The 18,327-nt window shown below is 38.4% G+C and overlaps 1 protein-coding gene, 1 long non-coding RNA gene and 1 pseudogene across 2 annotated transcripts; 1 reads left to right on the top strand and 2 right to left on the bottom strand.

Annotated features, from left to right (window-relative positions):
• The window catches only part of LOC131988994 (scavenger receptor cysteine-rich type 1 protein M130-like), a 912,635-nt pseudogene that overhangs the window by 47,033 nt on the left and 847,275 nt on the right, over window positions 1-18,327 (top strand).
• LOC131988997 (uncharacterized) lies at window positions 1,900-4,850 on the bottom strand. The gene is made up of 7 exons (XM_059354153.1): window positions 4,626-4,850; window positions 4,123-4,259; window positions 3,809-3,902; window positions 3,128-3,460; window positions 2,843-3,017; window positions 2,602-2,723; window positions 1,900-2,420 (listed from the first exon to the last, which is right to left on the bottom strand). Exons 1-7 carry the CDS (start codon window positions 4,833-4,835, stop codon window positions 2,106-2,108), a joined length of 1,386 nt encoding a protein of 461 aa, XP_059210136.1. The 5' UTR covers window positions 4,836-4,850; the 3' UTR covers window positions 1,900-2,105.
• LOC131989007 (uncharacterized) lies at window positions 5,064-5,932 on the bottom strand. The gene is made up of 3 exons (XR_009395915.1): window positions 5,857-5,932; window positions 5,465-5,611; window positions 5,064-5,144 (listed from the first exon to the last, which is right to left on the bottom strand). It is a non-coding gene; the product is annotated as an uncharacterized LOC131989007 (long non-coding RNA).

Genomic DNA, 18,327 nt, shown 5'->3' with positions numbered 1-18,327 from the left:
CCATAGTCCTCACTGTCCACATTAATAGATTTCATTGGTCCATATTCAATACATTTTGAATGTGAGGTCTCCCAATGACATGCAATAGATATTTGATGTTTTTTTGCAAGAGATTTTGTGATGTTTTTGAAGTTTTTAAGACTATTTTTGAAAACCCTGTGTTTTGCTTCAAATATCATGCTCCACATATGTATTAGTGGTCCAATTTTTCGGATACAAGATGGATAGTGTATCATAAAGTGATGTTTTGGGATCAGGTTTCTATCAGGATACAGCTTTTTGAACAACTCATGATGTTCCATTATCAAATGCTTAAGAAGTACAGTCATGCCAAGTGTAACAGATGGAGAAAATATAATGTTGATTATCTGCAGTAAAAGCAGAAGCAAAAACCAGTTTTGGTTTCCTTCTGGCACAATGTCACCAAAAAGCAGAGGAATGTTTCTTACAAGACAAAGAGTCTGAATGGAATTGAGCCCTATATAATGGCCACTACTGTCCAAGTTAATCCTTGTAGGTCGATTTTTGCGCTCCACATACCCATAGTCAAAGGCATAAATTCTAGACAACAGATCAGGTTTCGACAAAACATTTTCTGAAAGATATTCCAACAGTAACTTCAACTCATACTGAGCCACGCCTTCAAGAATGTCATGCATAATGTCCAATGAAAAATTATGACAAACATGAAAGAACTGTAGGCTGTTAAGAGTCGAGTTCTTTTTTAAACCAAACACAGATAACTTCTGTGGGTCTGACTGCAACTCATTGCAGTGCATTTCAAAAAGTTCCTTTCCACGCAAGATTATCTTGGGGTCATCCTCATTGTAAACATTCTGGGCATCATGTTTATCAATCAAACATAAACGACAAAAATAACGTCCACTGAAAGATTCTGTAAATCCCAGAATTCCGTGCATCCCTAAGTTGTCCCCAGTTATCTGACATATAGTGCCATGGACTTTTTCAGCAGAAAATGGCAAATCAAGGCCAGAACTCTCAAGTGTTTTGATGTCATTAATCAGTGGCTCTAGAATAGTATTAAAGCCATATTTTTTCAAATCATCGGTGTGAAATAATGCAACCAAATGAATATTCATCAAGGCAGAGTTAAACTTTGGTGGCAGATTTCTGAGGACAAAATACAGAGCACCTATTTTGTGAACACCACGTTTTGAACCCAGTGGATTAGCAGTCTCGAAGTCATCATAGAACAACTGGATTTGTAAAGAATTCTGGTGTTTAGAGAACAATGGATGTGTCTTAAAATAACTTCCGTCACAAAAGTCTTCGTATCTGTCAGGTTTTGATATACAAGTTTCCCCAAGCAGTTTACAAATTTCAGCATTTCGGCACATGAATTTTATCGTTTCCAAAATTGGTATGTAAACAAATGTATCGTTCACTGGGACTTGATCATAAGTACCTGTTTGTTTATTTCGCCTTGTATCAAATCGAATTCCTAGAAATCTTTCGACTGGCTCCACAACACCCCATTTCTTGTTGAAATAATTCAATCTTTTACTTTCAGTACTGAAGTTAAGAAATGGGTTTTCAAAAGTCTCCAGATCTTTTTCCAATGTCGCTCTTACAGGATTATCTTTAGGCACAGCGGACAGTACTTGCTGCTTAACCTGAGAGTGCAGTCCACTAGCAAGTTCTTCCAAATCGCCAACAACTGATGAAACAACACTATTTGCTATGCCACTTCCTTGTAGTTTAGCAATAATTGAAGCACAAATATTTTCTGTATTTTCTTTGTTTCTTTGACCTGATCCATTGTCCTCAAAACACTCAGACTCTGGGTTCTGCATCACACTTGTTCCAGCAACTTCTGAGGTATCTTGGAGCATGTGGATATTAGTTTGAAATGACTCTGGCCTTGCTGCATCTCCACTTTGACAAGACTCCTTCTCATGAGAACTTATTAAATGTTTTTTGAAACCTGAATATGTTGAAAACTGACGCCTACAACGATCTTGTGCACAAACTAACTTAAACCTGGTGCTAGGATAAAAACTGTGGTCAAATCTTAGATGAGAGATCAAGGACTGGCAGGGAACATGCACAGCTTTACAAATGAAACACTTAAACATTTAAGTACTTTAGTTGAGGACTTTAGCACGAAACTCACAAACTCTGGGAGACTCATCTGTTGTTGCTACATCGATATTGTAGATTGTTGTTTGCACGAAGATGAAGAGCTGGCCCAGGTACTCATCGTACGACAGGTTGAACACATAGTGGGATTTAAACAGTTCATCAAATGCACCCACCGAGCTGGTGGCTTGGCAGGGGATGAGCTGTTTGTCCACAACAATGTAGAAAGTGTCAATCCTGTTCCTGGTTCGACCAACAGCAAGGATGTATGGTTGTCTACTATCCCTTCTCCGAAGGTGTTCATCCAAGCTGCAGCATGACTGAAAACAGAAAGATAACAACATCTTAGACTATCAAGTTTTCAACTGCTCACTTGGGTCTGTACACCAGAAAAGTTGAGTTGTTAAACAAGCCAGGACAAATTAAAAAACCAAAAGTAATTTCAAATTGAATTTGTACATATAAAATACTGGCTGACTGCATAAAAAAAAACATGCGTACCTTGTGAAAGTGCAACATTTTGTCCACTGCATCACTGGGGCTCATCTTGGTCCTCTTCCGTCCAGCTGTGGGTGGCAGGAGATGGAGGAGCAGCAGCAGAGAAGCCATGTCACTGTCCCAGGCTATCAGGAGGAAAATGAGGTTAAACAAGCCATTAGTATCAAGTCAGAATGCACAATGTAAACAGCACTTGCTGTTAAAAATAGGAATAAAAATTAAATTAAATTAGCGATTAGCTTACTGGTGTCATCGTTCTCTGTCAGTTTCTCAGCAGCTTTTAGAAGTCGGCACAGCTCAATTGACTGAGTCAGGTGTTTGGCCTCATTGATAACCTTGGGCCTGAAAGTTGTGTCCCACTTCTCAAGCATCTTGGAGGCTGTTTCAGCTCCAAACAGCAGAAGGAAGTCTTGATTCAGCTGTTGATCATATAAGCATATAAATACACACACAAAAAAAGGTCAGATTATTGTACTTACATTCAAGCAACAAAACAATGAAGTGTAAATAAATGAAATGGACAACTCACCAGCCCTTTGACATCTAAAAACCGTGGAAATGTTTTAAAGACATCTGTGGTTCTCTGTGGGTCATGCACTAGGTCTTGGCGATATTGAAAGGTCACCTTCATCTTCTGAAACACACTTGCTTCATCCTGAGAGTGAATGAGAAATGATATGGCTTCCCTACAGGCATCTCCATCAAGCTGCTCAGGCAAAGCGGCTGCCAATCTTCGGCGCTTCGGTCCTTGTGCTTGAGCCACTGTAGCTGTCTTGGCTGGTCTTTTTACAGTTTTCCTGGACATAGTCTTAAGGCGCCATGCTAAATATCCAGTGCCTTTCTCCACATCATAGAAGTGCTCCTGTTAAGACAATTATAAAACATCATTACAAAAGTCTCATCATTAATTGATTTAACAAAAAATGTGTTAACAGTATTAATAAAAGGATAATCACTTTAAAGTAGGTATGCCATTTTCTAATTCATGTGTAGTATCCTATTGACCAAATTCATTCCATTCTGCAAGACAGAGCATTTTCACTCATTTGCTGTCATTTTGTATCCTAATAACAATCTTTATGGCATAGTTGAACTTTGCTGCACATTCAAGTTTGAACTATTGTTAGACATAGGTGGTGTCAATTTTTTTTTTTTTTGTCATTTTAACTGAAATTCCAAAAACACTGTCAATAAAACTTTTTAAACTTACATAGCCTTTTGGAGAAAAGGGATCCTTTAGTGAAGGAAAGAGTGTTATGATTCCCAGGGCATACTTCTCCTTATGTTTACGGGAAGGCATCCTCCTTTAGAAACAACATTCCACATCAGCTAATATCAAATCCCAATAGATGTTATCTGATGATACCGCTCATATAAACAGGTAAAGACCATATTCTTAAAATACAAAAACATACGACTGAAAAATGCCCCACTTTTTATGTTAATTCAATGCAATGTATTTTGAAAATTCATTATAATCTTTCGTAATATAATGTTTACAATCAAGCAATTCACAACACTCACCCATGGCTCTCAGTCATATGGCTAGCCAATATGTTGACAAGCTGTCTCCGGGTGCGGTGACTGAGTGACTTTTCTGCCTTGTACTCTTCGATGACATCCTCACCCCCAGGTTTGCCAAGCAAGGCATTTTTTACCATCTAAGAGTAAGAAAAAATAAAGTTTTCAGTGTACAAATCAGTCTCAGAATAAAATAATTTTAACTATTTACCACAAGATTAAGAGTAATAGTTAAAATCACTGGTTCAGGAGGGTTTCTCACACACAAAAATGGATCAGCAATTTCAACAACAAAAAAATCCAACCAATTATTAAACCGATTATGCAAGTGCGATATGATTTGTGATGAAACAAAGTTGTTTGTTATCTGCCTTAGATTACTAAGTAGATAGCTATTAGCCGAACCCAATCACTCTAAATGTCACAAATACTCTGATGGGAAACTCATTTAGTATGATAATTTATGATGGTAAACAATGTAAATTTCATATGCTGTCCTTGAGTACCTCTTTTGCAGCCTCTGATTCTGAAACCTCTGTGGTAGGCCTGGGTATGACTTCAGAGCTGGATGTACGTCTGCCTATAGGAATGCCTCTTTCTATTCGACTAGAGTGGTCATTGTCATTGGAAGAAAGTGATGTGTTGGTATCCGTGAGGTAGGATGATGTTGAATGATCTGGAGGAGAGAAGTCTAAAAGAAATAAAACATGTGACATGCCTGAAAATGTAGCATTTGGTAGTTGCCCAGACACTGGTTAAAAATCAAACCTCATCCTACATTTTTTAACTGTTTTTGCAATTTGATATGGATCTTTCTTTTAAATATATTTTTTGATAATCTACTTTGTTATAGTAGTCAAGCACAGACATGAGATCTCCACTGATATTTGTGAAGCAGAAAAACCCTGAACATTGATTACAATTGATTTTATAATGAGACATACCTTCCTCTGAAATGCCATCTGGTGTTGCTGGGCTCGGATCAATCTGTATCTGAAGAAAGATGTCTTGCTCCTGTGGCTGAGCTGGATAGTTAATAGATGTCATTTGATCAGAATCAGGTTACAACACACTTTTTCAAATATAAGATGGAATAAAGAATACCGTTTGATTATAAAGGATTACACTATAGTCTATTAAACACAGCTATTATCAAGAAATGAAATAGTATAATCATAGACTTATGCCAGACGTTTTTCTTCCATACCAATTGATTTGGCCAATTCTAAATGATGATTATGTTCTTATGATTATCAAAGTAAGTTATTCCTCACTTTTCACTGATGGTGACTTAACCAATATCTGATTTTTTAGCGATTTATGGATAACAGAGAAATGTACCTACCAGCATCAGTAATTCTGTCACATACTGTCAGGCATAAATCTGGACTGGCCTCTATCAGTTCAGAAAAGATGTCTTCCTCAACTACTGTGTTGGTTTCATCAAAAGCATCAAGTTCAGTAGCATCAGGAAGCCCAAACTTGTATTTGACTGTAGGAAGATGATCATTAAAACAGATTTAAAAAATACATGATGCTGATCTTAAGGTGCAGTAAGTGGTTTGCATTTGTGAAAATAAATGTTGAATAGCTCTACTTTATTTTAGTAATTACCAACACCACTGTGTACAATCCAAAAAGCATTTTTTGGCAAACTGTTACCCAAAGTGAAAACCAAAATAGCCATAAATCCTTGTGTTTATTTGTTGTGAGAGCAACTTTGAGATGGCTACTTACCTTGAGCAATGAAATCCGAAAAGGTGAACCCTGACTCTAATCGGATGTACTTCTTGGTATTCTGGTACTTGACCTTGAGCAACATTGCCACATCTTGAGACTGCACCTTGTAGAATAAGTGGAGAAATGTGGCTGTTAAACTTCATCAGGTGCAAGGAATTAATTTTTAGACTGAGATGGACCCAATGTGGTCCCTGTAGTTAAGTGATGCAACAAACAGCACTCAAAACAAACAAACCTAGTCTCTTTTATGAATTTTAACGTGCTTTAACGTTCAAAACGCAGCAGACGTTAAATGACGTCATCGCCTAATTTGCATAATTAGCCATGTGCATGTAATTGTAGTAGTCGCTGTAGTAGAGAGGAATAACGTCATGGGAGAGAGAAAAAGACTAAAAAAACACAGTAAATATTTTTAGAACTGTAAATGCTCTGTCTTTTGTCACAATTCCAACCCTCCTCCACTATCCGGCCTTGAGACCGGAAAAAGTGACCCAAAAGAGACAGACTGTAAACCAGCCAGCGGCGACTTGCTGCTCCGGCTCTGCCCGCAGCTGGTAGAGACTCATGCAGGACGACTGGGCACCGTGTGAGTGCTTTGGCACGGGCCGCCGGCAGCCCCCGCGGCTCGTTAAGAAGAGTGGGAACGAGTCTCCAAAAGTCTCTAACAACACCAGAAAAAGTCGCTAGATTTGTCGCTAGTCGCTTTTTTGAAAAAGAATCGCCAGAGGGCTCTGAAAAGTCGCTAAATATAGCGACGAAGTCGCTATGTTTGAGCCTGATTAAACGGAGATGAAACTACGACAATGGCGACGCCACCACCCCTCCCCCACATTGTTGCGCAGTTTAAAATTTGACAAAACACTCACCATCAATTGACTAAAAAGACGTTACTTAATCCACCTCAGGTACCTTAGTACATTTAAACACATTTATTTTAGCTTAAAACTTGATATTTGGCCGGATAAATAAGTTGCCACTCAATTTTGAATTAAGCAACCACTTATTGGAACAAACGTTAGTAATTAACAGCTTGCCTCAACCAGCGTTAATTGACAATTCAGTCGCTTCACACCGTATGGTATGTTATCACGACTTCATACAGCAATTACCATCCTGTAGAAGTAAATATATTCGGTTCTTATCTTGTTTAAGCCGTAAAATCCACACAGGTTCTTTTCCGTCTTCTCCTCTCACCAACCGACGTTAAGTGAAAAAGGCGCGCATGTCCAAACCGGATGTTGTGTTCAACTCGAACTGAGGTGAATCTAACTCCGGTGTCAGGTGGTAACATGTGACTCGCTTGATTGACAACGCTGGTAGAGCTTTTTGTTCACTAGAAGTGTTAAAACAACTCCAAAATCAACACCCACCAACTCAAAATGATTAACACTGAAAAAACAACACTACAGATTTTGCTGTGTAGATTCGTCAGTGCACACATTTGCTCTGAAGCTATTACTCATATTCATAAGATGTCATAGGCCTATACTGTACATTATATTGTGTAGTATACAGAGTACTTCACCGCCTGTTCATTATGATTTAATTTTGACTTTATTGCACTGCTCTTTTTCTATACATTTGTTTCAGTTAGTTTTTCTGTTGTATTATTCTGTATTTTTATTCTTAACCACCATAAATGTCATGTTTGGTTCTATGTCTATGCTAATTATGTTCTCGTGCTGCTGGAACACCTAAGTAACAATAAATACTACCCAAACTCTTGATATCTACAGTATAAGCCGAGCAAAATTATTAAGTGATCAACGAGAAAAAAAACAAAAAAAAAACACCACCAAGTCACAACATGATCAAATGTTCTGTAGACCTTTACTCACACACACACACACACACACACACACACACACACACACACACACACACACACGTGACACGTGACTATATTTTGTGGCCCCCACCTTGATATGAAAGTTTAATGTGAGTTTTATATGAATGGCACTTTACCGTGTTGTGTGTGGAAGGTCCCTTTAATTACTTTTTTGGTCATTTTCTGTCTTTTTTTGGTCATTTTGTGTCTTTTTATAAAAAATATTTTTTGTGTCTTTTTAAAGTAAATTAGGGTTTTTTCTGTCATTTTGTGTCTTTTTTTAGTAATTTTGTCCTTTTTGGTCATTTTGTGTCCTTTTTAAAATAATTTGTGTCTTTTTTAAAGTAATTTAGGGTTTTTTCTCTCATTTTGTGTCTTTTTTTTGTAATTTTGTGTCTTTTTTTGGTCATTTTGATACTGCCTCCAGCGGCGATAATTTGAGTTTGAGACCCCTACAAAATAAAGTTTGAGAAATGTCTGCATGGAGCACAACTGCTGACAGATGTGCAGCTGACAGATGTGTAACTGACAGGTGTGCAGCTGACAGATGTGCAGCTGACAGGTGTGCTGCTGACAGATGTGCAGCTGACAGATGTGCAGCTGACAGGTGTGCAGCTGACAGATGTGCAGCTGACAGGTGTGCAGCTGACAGATGTGCTGCTGACAGATGTGCAGCTGACAGATGTGCAGCTGACAGATGTGCAGCTGACAGTTCCTCCTGGCTCCCTGAGCCTCCATCTGATCCTCCCTCACTCACGTCCTGAGTGTCCTGGACACATCCACAGTGATCTAAACTTTAGATTTCCTCATTAATACATATTGGTCACTATTCAGATGTGGTAAAATGAGGTACTTTCATTGCATGCATCCCAGGTATCGTCATAGAAACACACTTCAGCCCTGCTGAAAGAACCTCTGTCGCTTCAGCACAACTTGTCTGCTCTTTCTTTTGGCTTAGATGCAAGTAAAAAAAAAAGATTAGCTCAATTTTGTGCACGTGTGCGCTGTTATTTTTGTAAATTAATGATTAATCGCTGCATGCATAGATGTGCAAAATAATAATAATAATAATAATAATAATGTGGTGCAAAGATGAGTGAAAGTGGAAAAAAGCATTTTGACACTTGTGACAACATGAAAGCTCAGTGTAGGATTAGTAAAGTGTCTCTCCTGTATTTAATTTATATTTTAGAGCACACACACACACACAAACACACGCACACACACACACCCTGATCAGCTGACAGTGACAGTTTTAATCTGATTGGAGCGTCTCAGCCTGCCCTGGTTGTCACGCTAACACAAACCACAGTCCTGTTATCAGTCATCTGTCTTCAGCTTCTTTTCACGTCAGTGTTTGGGCGGGAACTCAATACCACAACTCCCCTCTGTGTCACTTCTACACAGACTCTAGCCTGGATCTCAAACTCGCGGCCTGTGGGCCAATTGTGGCCCTTGTGACGATATGTTGTGGCACCCACCTTGATATGAAAGTTTAATGTGAGTTTTATATGAATGGCACTTTACCGTGTTGTGTGTGGAAGGTCCCTTTAATTACTGTTTTGGGGTAATTTTGTGTCTTTTTCAATAATTTTGTGTCTTTTTTAATAATTTTGTGTATTTTTTGGTAATTTTTTTGTTTTTTAAAATACTTTTGTGTCTTTTAATAATTTTGTGTCTTTTTTTAATAATTGTGTCTTTTTTTTAATAATTTTGAGTCTTTTTAATAATTTTGTCTTTTTTAATAATTGTGTGTCTTTTTCAATAAGTTTGTGTCTTTTTTTGGTAATTTTGTGTCTTTTTTTAATAATTATGTGTCTTTTTTAATAATTGTGTCTGTTTTTTTCAATAAGTTTGTGTCTTTTTTTGGTAATTATGTGTCTTTTTTAATATTTGTGTGTCTTTTTTTAACAATTTTGTGTCTTTTTTAACATTTTGTGTCTTTTTTAACAATTGTCTCTTTTTTAATATTTATATGTCTTTTTTAATAATTGTGTCTTTTTCAATATTTGTGTGTCTTTTTTAATTATTTTGTGTCTTTTTTGGTAATTTTGTGTCTTTTTTGGTAATTTTGTGGGTTTTTTTGGTATTTTTTTTTCTTTTTAAGTAATTTAGTTTTTTTCTGTTATTCTGTGTATTTTCCTGTCATTTTCTGTATATTTTTGGGTCATTTTGTGTCTTTTTTTTGTCATTTTGATACTGCCTCCAGCGGCCCCCAGGTAGTTTGAGTTTGAGACCCCTGATTTAGACCAAAGTGTTTCGACTTGTTGCCTCCGTCAGGGTCATCATGAACTAGATTACAGACAACATTTAAACAGGGTTGGTATGAAACAGAGAGAAAGTAGATGAAGAAATAAAACAATCATCAAAACATATGTTTGTCAGTCATTAATATGATGGTTAGTTGGAGCTCTGGTGATGTGGAAACAGGAAATGATCAACAGATAGTGACAGCTTTAATCTGATAACAGCTGATGTCAGCCTCACTGTTTCCTGTTCACTCTCCTGCAGCCCAACAGAGCTGCATTAAGTTACAGCTGATGCTAACACACACGTTTCCTGCTGCTGCTTCACATTAAAAAACACCTCAGCTGGACGAACACAAGAGGCTTTTATTGTGAAGCACCCACAGGAAATGCAATGTCTTCATCACTTAGGTCAACAAAACAAACCAGCAGCCATTTTATTCACGTTCCTGTCAGTTTGATATATTGTTTGAAGTAACAGCACTGTAAAATATAATAAGTTGACTTTACTTAAAAAAGTAATTTATGTTAACTTATTCAAATTAGATTTGATTTACTTAATTATTGTGAGTGTGCAGTTCTCAAGTTAACCTACATAATTGGAGTGTAGTTTTTTTTTATTTGATTTGATTTATTTGGCACAGTTTTAAAAGAAAGAAAATAACATAATAACAACAACAACAATACAATTTATATATTCCATATACATATTGAAATAAAATAAAGACATGCCAGGAAAACCCAAAAAACCCTCCTGGGGCTTGAATAGTGGGATTCCCTAATATAACATAAAAATAAAAAGAACAAGAAACATGGAATTATACAGAGCAAGAAACTAGAAAAACAAAACAAAGGCGCAACATAGCAATGAAACAAGAATTATAATAGGTTATTGAAATAGTAATAGGTTTTTTAAAGATCTTTTCAATGATAAACGAGAAAGGTTGACTAAGTCAGGAGGAAGTGAGTTCCATATCCTGGATCCTCTCGATGTAATGCTAAACTGTGATGAGGTGGTTTGTAATTTGGGAGGCCGAAGTTGTAAAGCTTTTCTTGTAGGATAATTGTGAAGCTGATTATTGGTTATGAAGATATTATTAAAAACAGGGGGAAGTGTTTTGTTTAAAACAAACAAAGGTAACTGAAACAATGGTAATGTAGGACTTCTTAGAGCTGAGTTAGAAATGATCCTTACTGCTCTTTTTTGCAAGCGGAGTATTGGTTACAGTTTTGTCTGATGAGTGCTGGCCCAAGCAATATTACAATAATTAATGAATGGTTAAACCATTCAATAACAGAGATTAAGTGAGACTTTAGTATTTAAAAGATAACACATTTTTCCAATTATTCCAATGTTTTTTGCAATTTTGGATGTAATGAGTGAGATGTGAGGTTTCCAGGATATGTTTTCATGTATAAGTACACCAAGAAAACAAGTTGGTTTTACTTTAGTTATTGAAACATTATCAATCAGCACAAATATATTTATAGGATTATTTTTATGATTTTGACCAAACAGAATAAAATTAGTTTTCTTAATGTTTAAAGACAATTTATTTATTTTGAACCATTTTGCATTTTTTTCCAATTCCTTATTAACAACTTTCATTAGGGTTTTTGGATCTGAGTGAGAGTAAAACAGACTAGTATCATCAGCAAACAAGATGTTTGATAACAGATCTGAGACCAGGGTTGTCACGATACTAAAATTTTCAACTCGATACCGATACTCAGGAAAATATTGGATACTCAATATAATTTTCAATACCACCAGGATAAAAACAAAGACCCCAAAATTTAACAGAAATATTTTTATTAACAAGAAAAATGCAACATGTTAAAATTAACAACCACAGGTTAAATATTTATAATAAAAAACAGTTGTGCAAAAAGAAACTACAACTATGATAACAAGCGTCAGTACTGAGGTACTGCAAAAAAAATAAATAAATACAATAAACAATAACAATTTGAAAAATATTTTGAGGTTTTATGCTTTGCACAATATTAGGAAAGCTTGATAAAAGAAAGAGGTAGAGTCGCTGTGTGTGTTGCTGTTTGGTTGCAGGTCGACTTTTCTCTGCTTCATTCTGGGACTTCAAGAGAGAAAATAAAACTTTACACTCACCAACATTTATGGAAACTTATTAACTCTATGCTTATGTATACTGACACTGTGTCAATTAAGGGGGAGGGGTCTGCTGCTGTGTGTGTGTGTGTGTGTGTGTGTGTGTGTGTGTGTGTGTGTGTGTGTGTGTGTGAGGGGGAGGGGCCTGCTACTGTGTCTGGGTGTGTGTGTGTGTGTGTGTGAGGGGGCGGGGCCTGATGCTGTGTGTGTGTGTGTGTGTGAGTGAAGGGGGAGGGGCTTGCTGCGGTGTGTGTGAGGGGGAGGGGCCTGCTGCTGTGTGTGTGTGTGTGAGGGGGGCGGGGCCTGATGCTGTGTGTGTGTGTGTGTGTGTGTGAAGGGGTAGGGGCCTGCTGCTGTGTGTGTGTGTGATGGGGGAGGGGCCTGCTGCTGTGTGTGTGTGTGAGGGGGAGGGGCCTGCTGCTGTGTGTGTGTGTGTGTGTGTGTGTGTGAGGGGGGAGGGGCCTGCTGCTGTGTGTGTGTGTGTGAAGGGGGGGGGCCTGCTGCTGTGTGTGTGTGTGAGGGGGGAGGGGCCTGCTGCTGTGTGTGTGTGTGTGTGTGTGTGTGTGATGGGGGAGTGGCCTGCTGCTGTGTGTGTGTGTGTGTGTGTGTGAGGGGGAGGGGCCTGCTGCTGTGTGTGTGTGTGTGTGTGTGTGAGGGGGAGGGGCCTGCTGCTGTGTGTGTGTGTGTGTGTGTGTGTGTGAAGGGGGAGGGGCCTGCTGCTCTGTGTGTGTGTGTGTGTAAATGAGTATTGTATCCGGATACGTTTTAGTATCGATACTTTTTTGAGTATCGATACTTTTGACAACCCTATCTGAGACATTAGCCAAATCATTAATATATAAAAGGATCAATAATGGTCCCATCATTGATCCCTGGGGGACACCACATTTGGTCACAAGGGGAATTTACTCCCTTCTATGCAACAAACTGCAGTCTATGTTCCAGATAACTAGAGAACCACTCTAACGCTTGATCATCAAGACCCAGGTGTTTAATTTTTGTAACAGAATATAATGATCCACGGTGTCGAATGCTTTTGATCAGTCTGTGAAAAATCCTCTTGAAAGTTGATTCTTATCCTTTGCTCTGTATAGCTCTTTAATAAAATGTGTAATAGCCATACCCGTAGAATGGGATTTCCTGAAACCATATTAGTGTTTGTATAAGATTTCATTTTCGTCAAGATACTTTATTAGTCTGTTGAATGATAACTTTTCAAGAATCTTTGAAATGGTGGATAAAATGGAAATAGGTCGGTAATTGGTAAAGATGGCAGGATCCTCAGCTTTGTAAACAGGGAGAATTTTGGCAATTTTCAATTCCTGTGGCTCAATTCCTTTGTTAAATGATAAATTAAATATATGTGTCAGTGGTTCAGCAATGGCATCAGACACCTCTTTAAGTAGCTCTGCATTGAGATCGTCATTCCCAGCAGCAGAATTCTTCAGAGATCCTAGTACCTTGCATAGTTCAAAGGAAGTGACAGGGCTAAAATGAAATCCACCAGTGGGTGGCCATGGCATAAATTGAAGGCGACTTTCATTCACTGCAGGTATTTTGGAGGCCATAGCTGATCCAATTTCAACAAAAAAAACTTGTTAAATTTGTGGGCTATTACAACAGGGTCCTTAGTGAGTGATCCTTCAACTTTAAATGCATTGGGAAGGGATTTCTTTGTTTTTGTTTTGTTGAGAATATTATTAATGGTACTCCAAAGTGCTCTCATGTTATTTCTGCTCTCAGTAATGCTTTTTAGCTCCTCTGATAATGTGATTTAATTTATTTCTATATTTTTTAAATTAATTATTATGAAATGGGTTAGGACTAGAAAGAAATATTTTATATAATGTGTGCTTCTTTCTAAGGGATTTTATAATTCCTGGGGTTATCCAAGGCTGTACTGGCTTGGAGTAGAATTTAGAGGCTGCTCTCTTCTCAGGAAAGGCAACATTATATGCATTGGTTATTTTATTTAGAGAAATACTATAAGCCTTCTGTGGGTCTTGATTGTCCAGAACATTATCGCAAGAGAGACGTTCTATCAACTCTTTAAATTTGCTGATGGTACTTTGTTTAATCACTCTATACGTCGGTGGACAGAAACTGGAGTCCATAATACCTTTTACAGAAGTCATGAGCAAAATTGGAAGGTGATCTGATATATCCATACAAAGTATCCCTGACTTCATTTTGTTTAATCTGTGCTGGCATTACCTCTAGCTGTCATATTGTGCTTTAAGAAACACTGATTGACATTTTTCAACATTTTTAACATTTTATTGACAAAAAAAAGAAAAAATGAATCGTTTTGACAGATTAATCGATATTGAAAATAATCATTAGTTGCAGCCCTATCTATTTTATTAAGTTGCTCACACCAGAAGGGTTTGGGTGAATTTAAGTCAATTTTCTGTGCTTTTGTACATACAGGACTTTATTGGGGTAGGCCAGTTGATGCAATGCAAAAACTTTTCCCCTAATAGTTTGTTTTTCAAAGTCATCAGTTTTGGAGGGAGTGTTTTGTTTCAAGGCTGCTTGGATCAATTTGAAAGTGTTGGTCATGAACATTGGCTAATCTAAGTGAAGGGCAAACATAAGGCCAAACATGAGGCCGACTGCCTGGGGAAAGTCTTGAACATGATCCAGGACAGAACTTCCCTCAAGTACGACGGCAGTGGAGATGGGCTGGAGGTGCACTGCGTTTAGACCCTGCTGCTGAGTGTCTTCATCGACAACAGTCAGCAGCCCAACTGGCACTGAGGCCAGCGCTTCTTCTTTCTCTGGATCCTGCTAAAGAAGCACACACAACCTCATCAACCTGCTCTTCTTTTGGGGGGAAATATCTCCTGGTGCAACACTAAATTCATTCACATTTCAGTTTAATTCTGTCGACTGGAGATTTTTCAAAGTGTGAGATTGGAGAATTCACATCCTTAAAGGAACACTCCGCCTTTTTTTCATATTAAAACATGTTATTCGGTCAAGTAAGATGAGTTGATACAGACCTCTTGCGTCTCAATGCGTGCACTCAATCGCCCTGGCGCGCGGCGCCACTTGGCTAGCACTTAGCTTAGCCCAGTTCATTCATTAGGATCCAAACAGATGGACAGTTAGAAGCGACCAAACTCCTCCACGTTTTCCCTATTTAAATACAGCTACACCAGTAGTTAAACGACCAAGTATGGCGACACAAAATAAAACGTGGCACTTTTCTAAGCGGATAAAAAGGAAAACTATAATGTATGGCGGAATAGCACTTGGGAGCACTTCGACTCGGCGCAGTAATATCATCACTCCTGAAAGATCTTCTCCCCTCAGGAGTGATGATATTACTGCGCCGAGTCGAAGTGCTCCCAAGTGCTATTCCGCCATACATTATAGTTATCCTTTTTATCCGCTTAGAAAAGCGCCACATTTTATTTTGTCGCTTCTAACTGTCCATCTGTTTGGATCCTAATGAATGAACTGGGCTAAGCTAAGTGCTAGCCAAGTGGCGCCGCGCATTGAGACACAAGAGGTCTGTATCAACTCGTCTTACTTGACCGAATAACATGTTTTAATATGAAAAAACGGTGGAGTGTTCCTTTAATGTAACTACATTATGTATTATAAACTAATTTACTAGGGATTCTGATCATTTGAGTGAGATCAGAATCAAAATCCACCTGATTCTGATCAACTGAATATAACCATTTTAAATATTTGACAACGCTATGAAACATATATTAAATATAATTTGTCAATAAATTGAGACCATTGTTCCTTACAAAGCAAGTGTTGTAGAACTGACTGGAGTCATCACCAAGTCCAATAGGAAGGCCTGTGAGGACAACAGAGCAGAGTGCCGTCACATCTGGCCACTAAAAACAGAGAACAGATGTATTTTGAGGGATGAGGGGGAATATGAGTTGATATACTGTTCTGTATTTCCTCTAACACTGCAGGCTTATATTAGGGACAGGGTTAATATCAACATTTCAATTACATTTCACATTAAATGCCGCGTTGCATGCATTTCATTGAGCAGAAAAAGCGCTCACTTAAAATGTGAAAACTACCATATTTTTGTACTTTCTTGTTACCAATGATTGATTTCAACACAGAAGCGCTATGTAAGAAAGGCCAGCAGCGCCTTTTTTGTTTAAGAAAACTAGTTGCATTTCAAGTTGATAAGACCTTAATGACTCTGTTCTACAGATCTTTTATCGAATCTGTTATTTCATTTTCTATCATTTGCTGGTATGGTAACCTTGGAATTAAACATAAAAATGCCCTACAGCAAATGCCCTCCTGCTCCTCCTCCCCCTCCTCCTGCTCCTCCTGCTTGTCCCCCTCCTCCTCCTCCTCCTCCTGCTCCTCTTCCTCCTCCTCCTCGTCCTTCTCTCCCTCCCCCTCCCCCTCCTGCTCCTTCTACCCCTCCTCCTGCTCCTCCTGCTTGTCCCCCTCCTCCTCCTTCTCCTCCTGCTCCTCTTCCTCCTCCTCCTCGTCCTCCTCTCCCACCCCCTCCTGCTCCTTCTACCCCTCCTCCTGCTTGTCCCCCTCCTCCTCCTCCTGCTCCTCCTCCTGCTTGTCACCCTCCTCCTCCTCCCCCTCCCCCTCCTGCTCCTTCTACCCCTCCTCCTGCTCCTCCTCCTGCTCCTCCTCCTCTCCTGCTCCTCCTTCTCCTGTTCCTCCTCCTGCTTGTCACCCTCCTCCTCCTTCTCCTCCTGCTCCTCTTCCTCCTCCTCCTCGTCCTCCTCTCCCACCCCCTCCTGCTCCTTCTATCCCTCCTCCTGCTTGTCCCCCTCCTCCTCCTCCTGCTCGTCTCCCTCCTCCTCCTCCTCCTGCTCCTTTTCCTTGTCACCCTCCTCCTCCTCCTCCTGCTCCTCTTCCTTGTCACCCTCCTCCTCCTCCTCCTGCTCCTCTTCCTCCTCCTCCTCCTCCCCCTCTCCCTCCCCCGGTAGCTGCAAAAAGCATAGTTAACTGTTAACAGGTGCATAGTTAACTAATAATAGATGAGCAATAAAGTATATTTTAATATCAATGAGCAACTAAAGAAGATTAATAAAGGCATGGCAAAGACAATGGGTGTTTGCAATGCTATTATGAACAATCATAAGATACTGATGAGGCTTTTATTAATGTTCTTAAGCATTTGCAAACTGTTAACAAGTTTCTTATAAGCACTTATAATACAGTTAATAGCAGGCTATAAGAGATTTATAATGCCATTATTAACACTTATATAGGCTTATAAACAGACAATAATGTTAATAAGCATGTTGTAAGCACTTACAAGGGCCTTATTACTTGTTAATTGATGGTTATTACAAGGACCTTTATATAAAGAGTTACCAGTTTTTTTTCAAGTTATATATCATTTATATATTTAGACAATGTAGACTGGTCTTAAGACAAATATTTATTTTTTGTTTTCCTTGATAGTGAAGAGATTAACAAGATTTTATTTATTGTGAACTGTATATTAATATAATTTAAGTTATGTTCATGCAATGGATAATTTGTTAATTAATAAAATCCAGTCATTTATTCTGTAAATTTCCAAAACGTTTCTTCAGTAGTTTGTGAAAACAAAGGTTTGACCGTATATCAGGTGAACTTTTATACCCTATTTTGGCTGCAAGCAGAACTGAGTAAAACAGAGAATGAGGCATTCTGTAGAACAGAAAGAAAAACATTGTCATGTATATTTGGAAATGGTGGACTTACTGATGAATATGAACATGTTGGAGGATGCATGCAGAAATGAGAAAACTGAAAATGAGGCATTCTATAGAAGAGAAAGAAAACAGTAATGTAGCTATATTTGGACTGGTGGGCTTACTGATTAATGTGAAGATGTTGGATGCATGCAGACAATCAGAAATGGAAGAGTTCTATAGAACAGAAAGTTGTAACAGGCTGAATGTTGTTGATAATGTTGTGTTGTAATATAATGGTGAATATGAGAATACACTTTCTATTTCACTGTAATATTACTGGGAAGTGAAAGTTAATACAGTCAGTACACTTTTTTTGGTAACACTTTATTTGAAGGTATCGTCATAATAGTGACATGATACTGTCATAACTGTGACATGACACAGTCATAAACGTGTCATAAACATTATGTCAATGTCATAAATGTTTATGACTGCTGTCATTAAGTGTCATTCGGTTTTTGTCATGACAAGTTGACATTCCTTGGGTTGTCTTGATTATTGTTATTGTTTATTGTTAAAAAGATCCCCATTAGCTGTCACCAAAAGTGGGAGGAGCTAGTCTTC

The sequence above is a fragment of the Centropristis striata genome, chromosome 17 (assembly GCF_030273125.1).
Source record: "Centropristis striata isolate RG_2023a ecotype Rhode Island chromosome 17, C.striata_1.0, whole genome shotgun sequence".
Taxonomy (NCBI): domain Eukaryota; kingdom Metazoa; phylum Chordata; class Actinopteri; order Perciformes; family Serranidae; genus Centropristis; species Centropristis striata.
Note: the sequence above shows the minus strand (reverse complement) of the source record. Positions and strands in the feature narration are given on the sequence as shown.

Bases quoted from the DNA above. Each gene is read 5' to 3' on its own strand.
- LOC131988997 (XM_059354153.1), bottom strand. From the start codon at position 4,835: ATGTCACATGTTTTATTTCTTTTAGACTTCTCTCCTCCAGATCATTCA. The intron at 4,260-4,625 runs GTACTCAAGGAC...TCTTACTCTTAG, and splicing joins AATCAGAGGCTGCAAAAGAG to ATGGTAAAAAATGCCTTGCT. The intron at 3,018-3,127 runs GTGAGTTGTCCA...TATGATCAACAG, and splicing joins TTTTAGATGTCAAAGGGCTG to CTGAATCAAGACTTCCTTCT.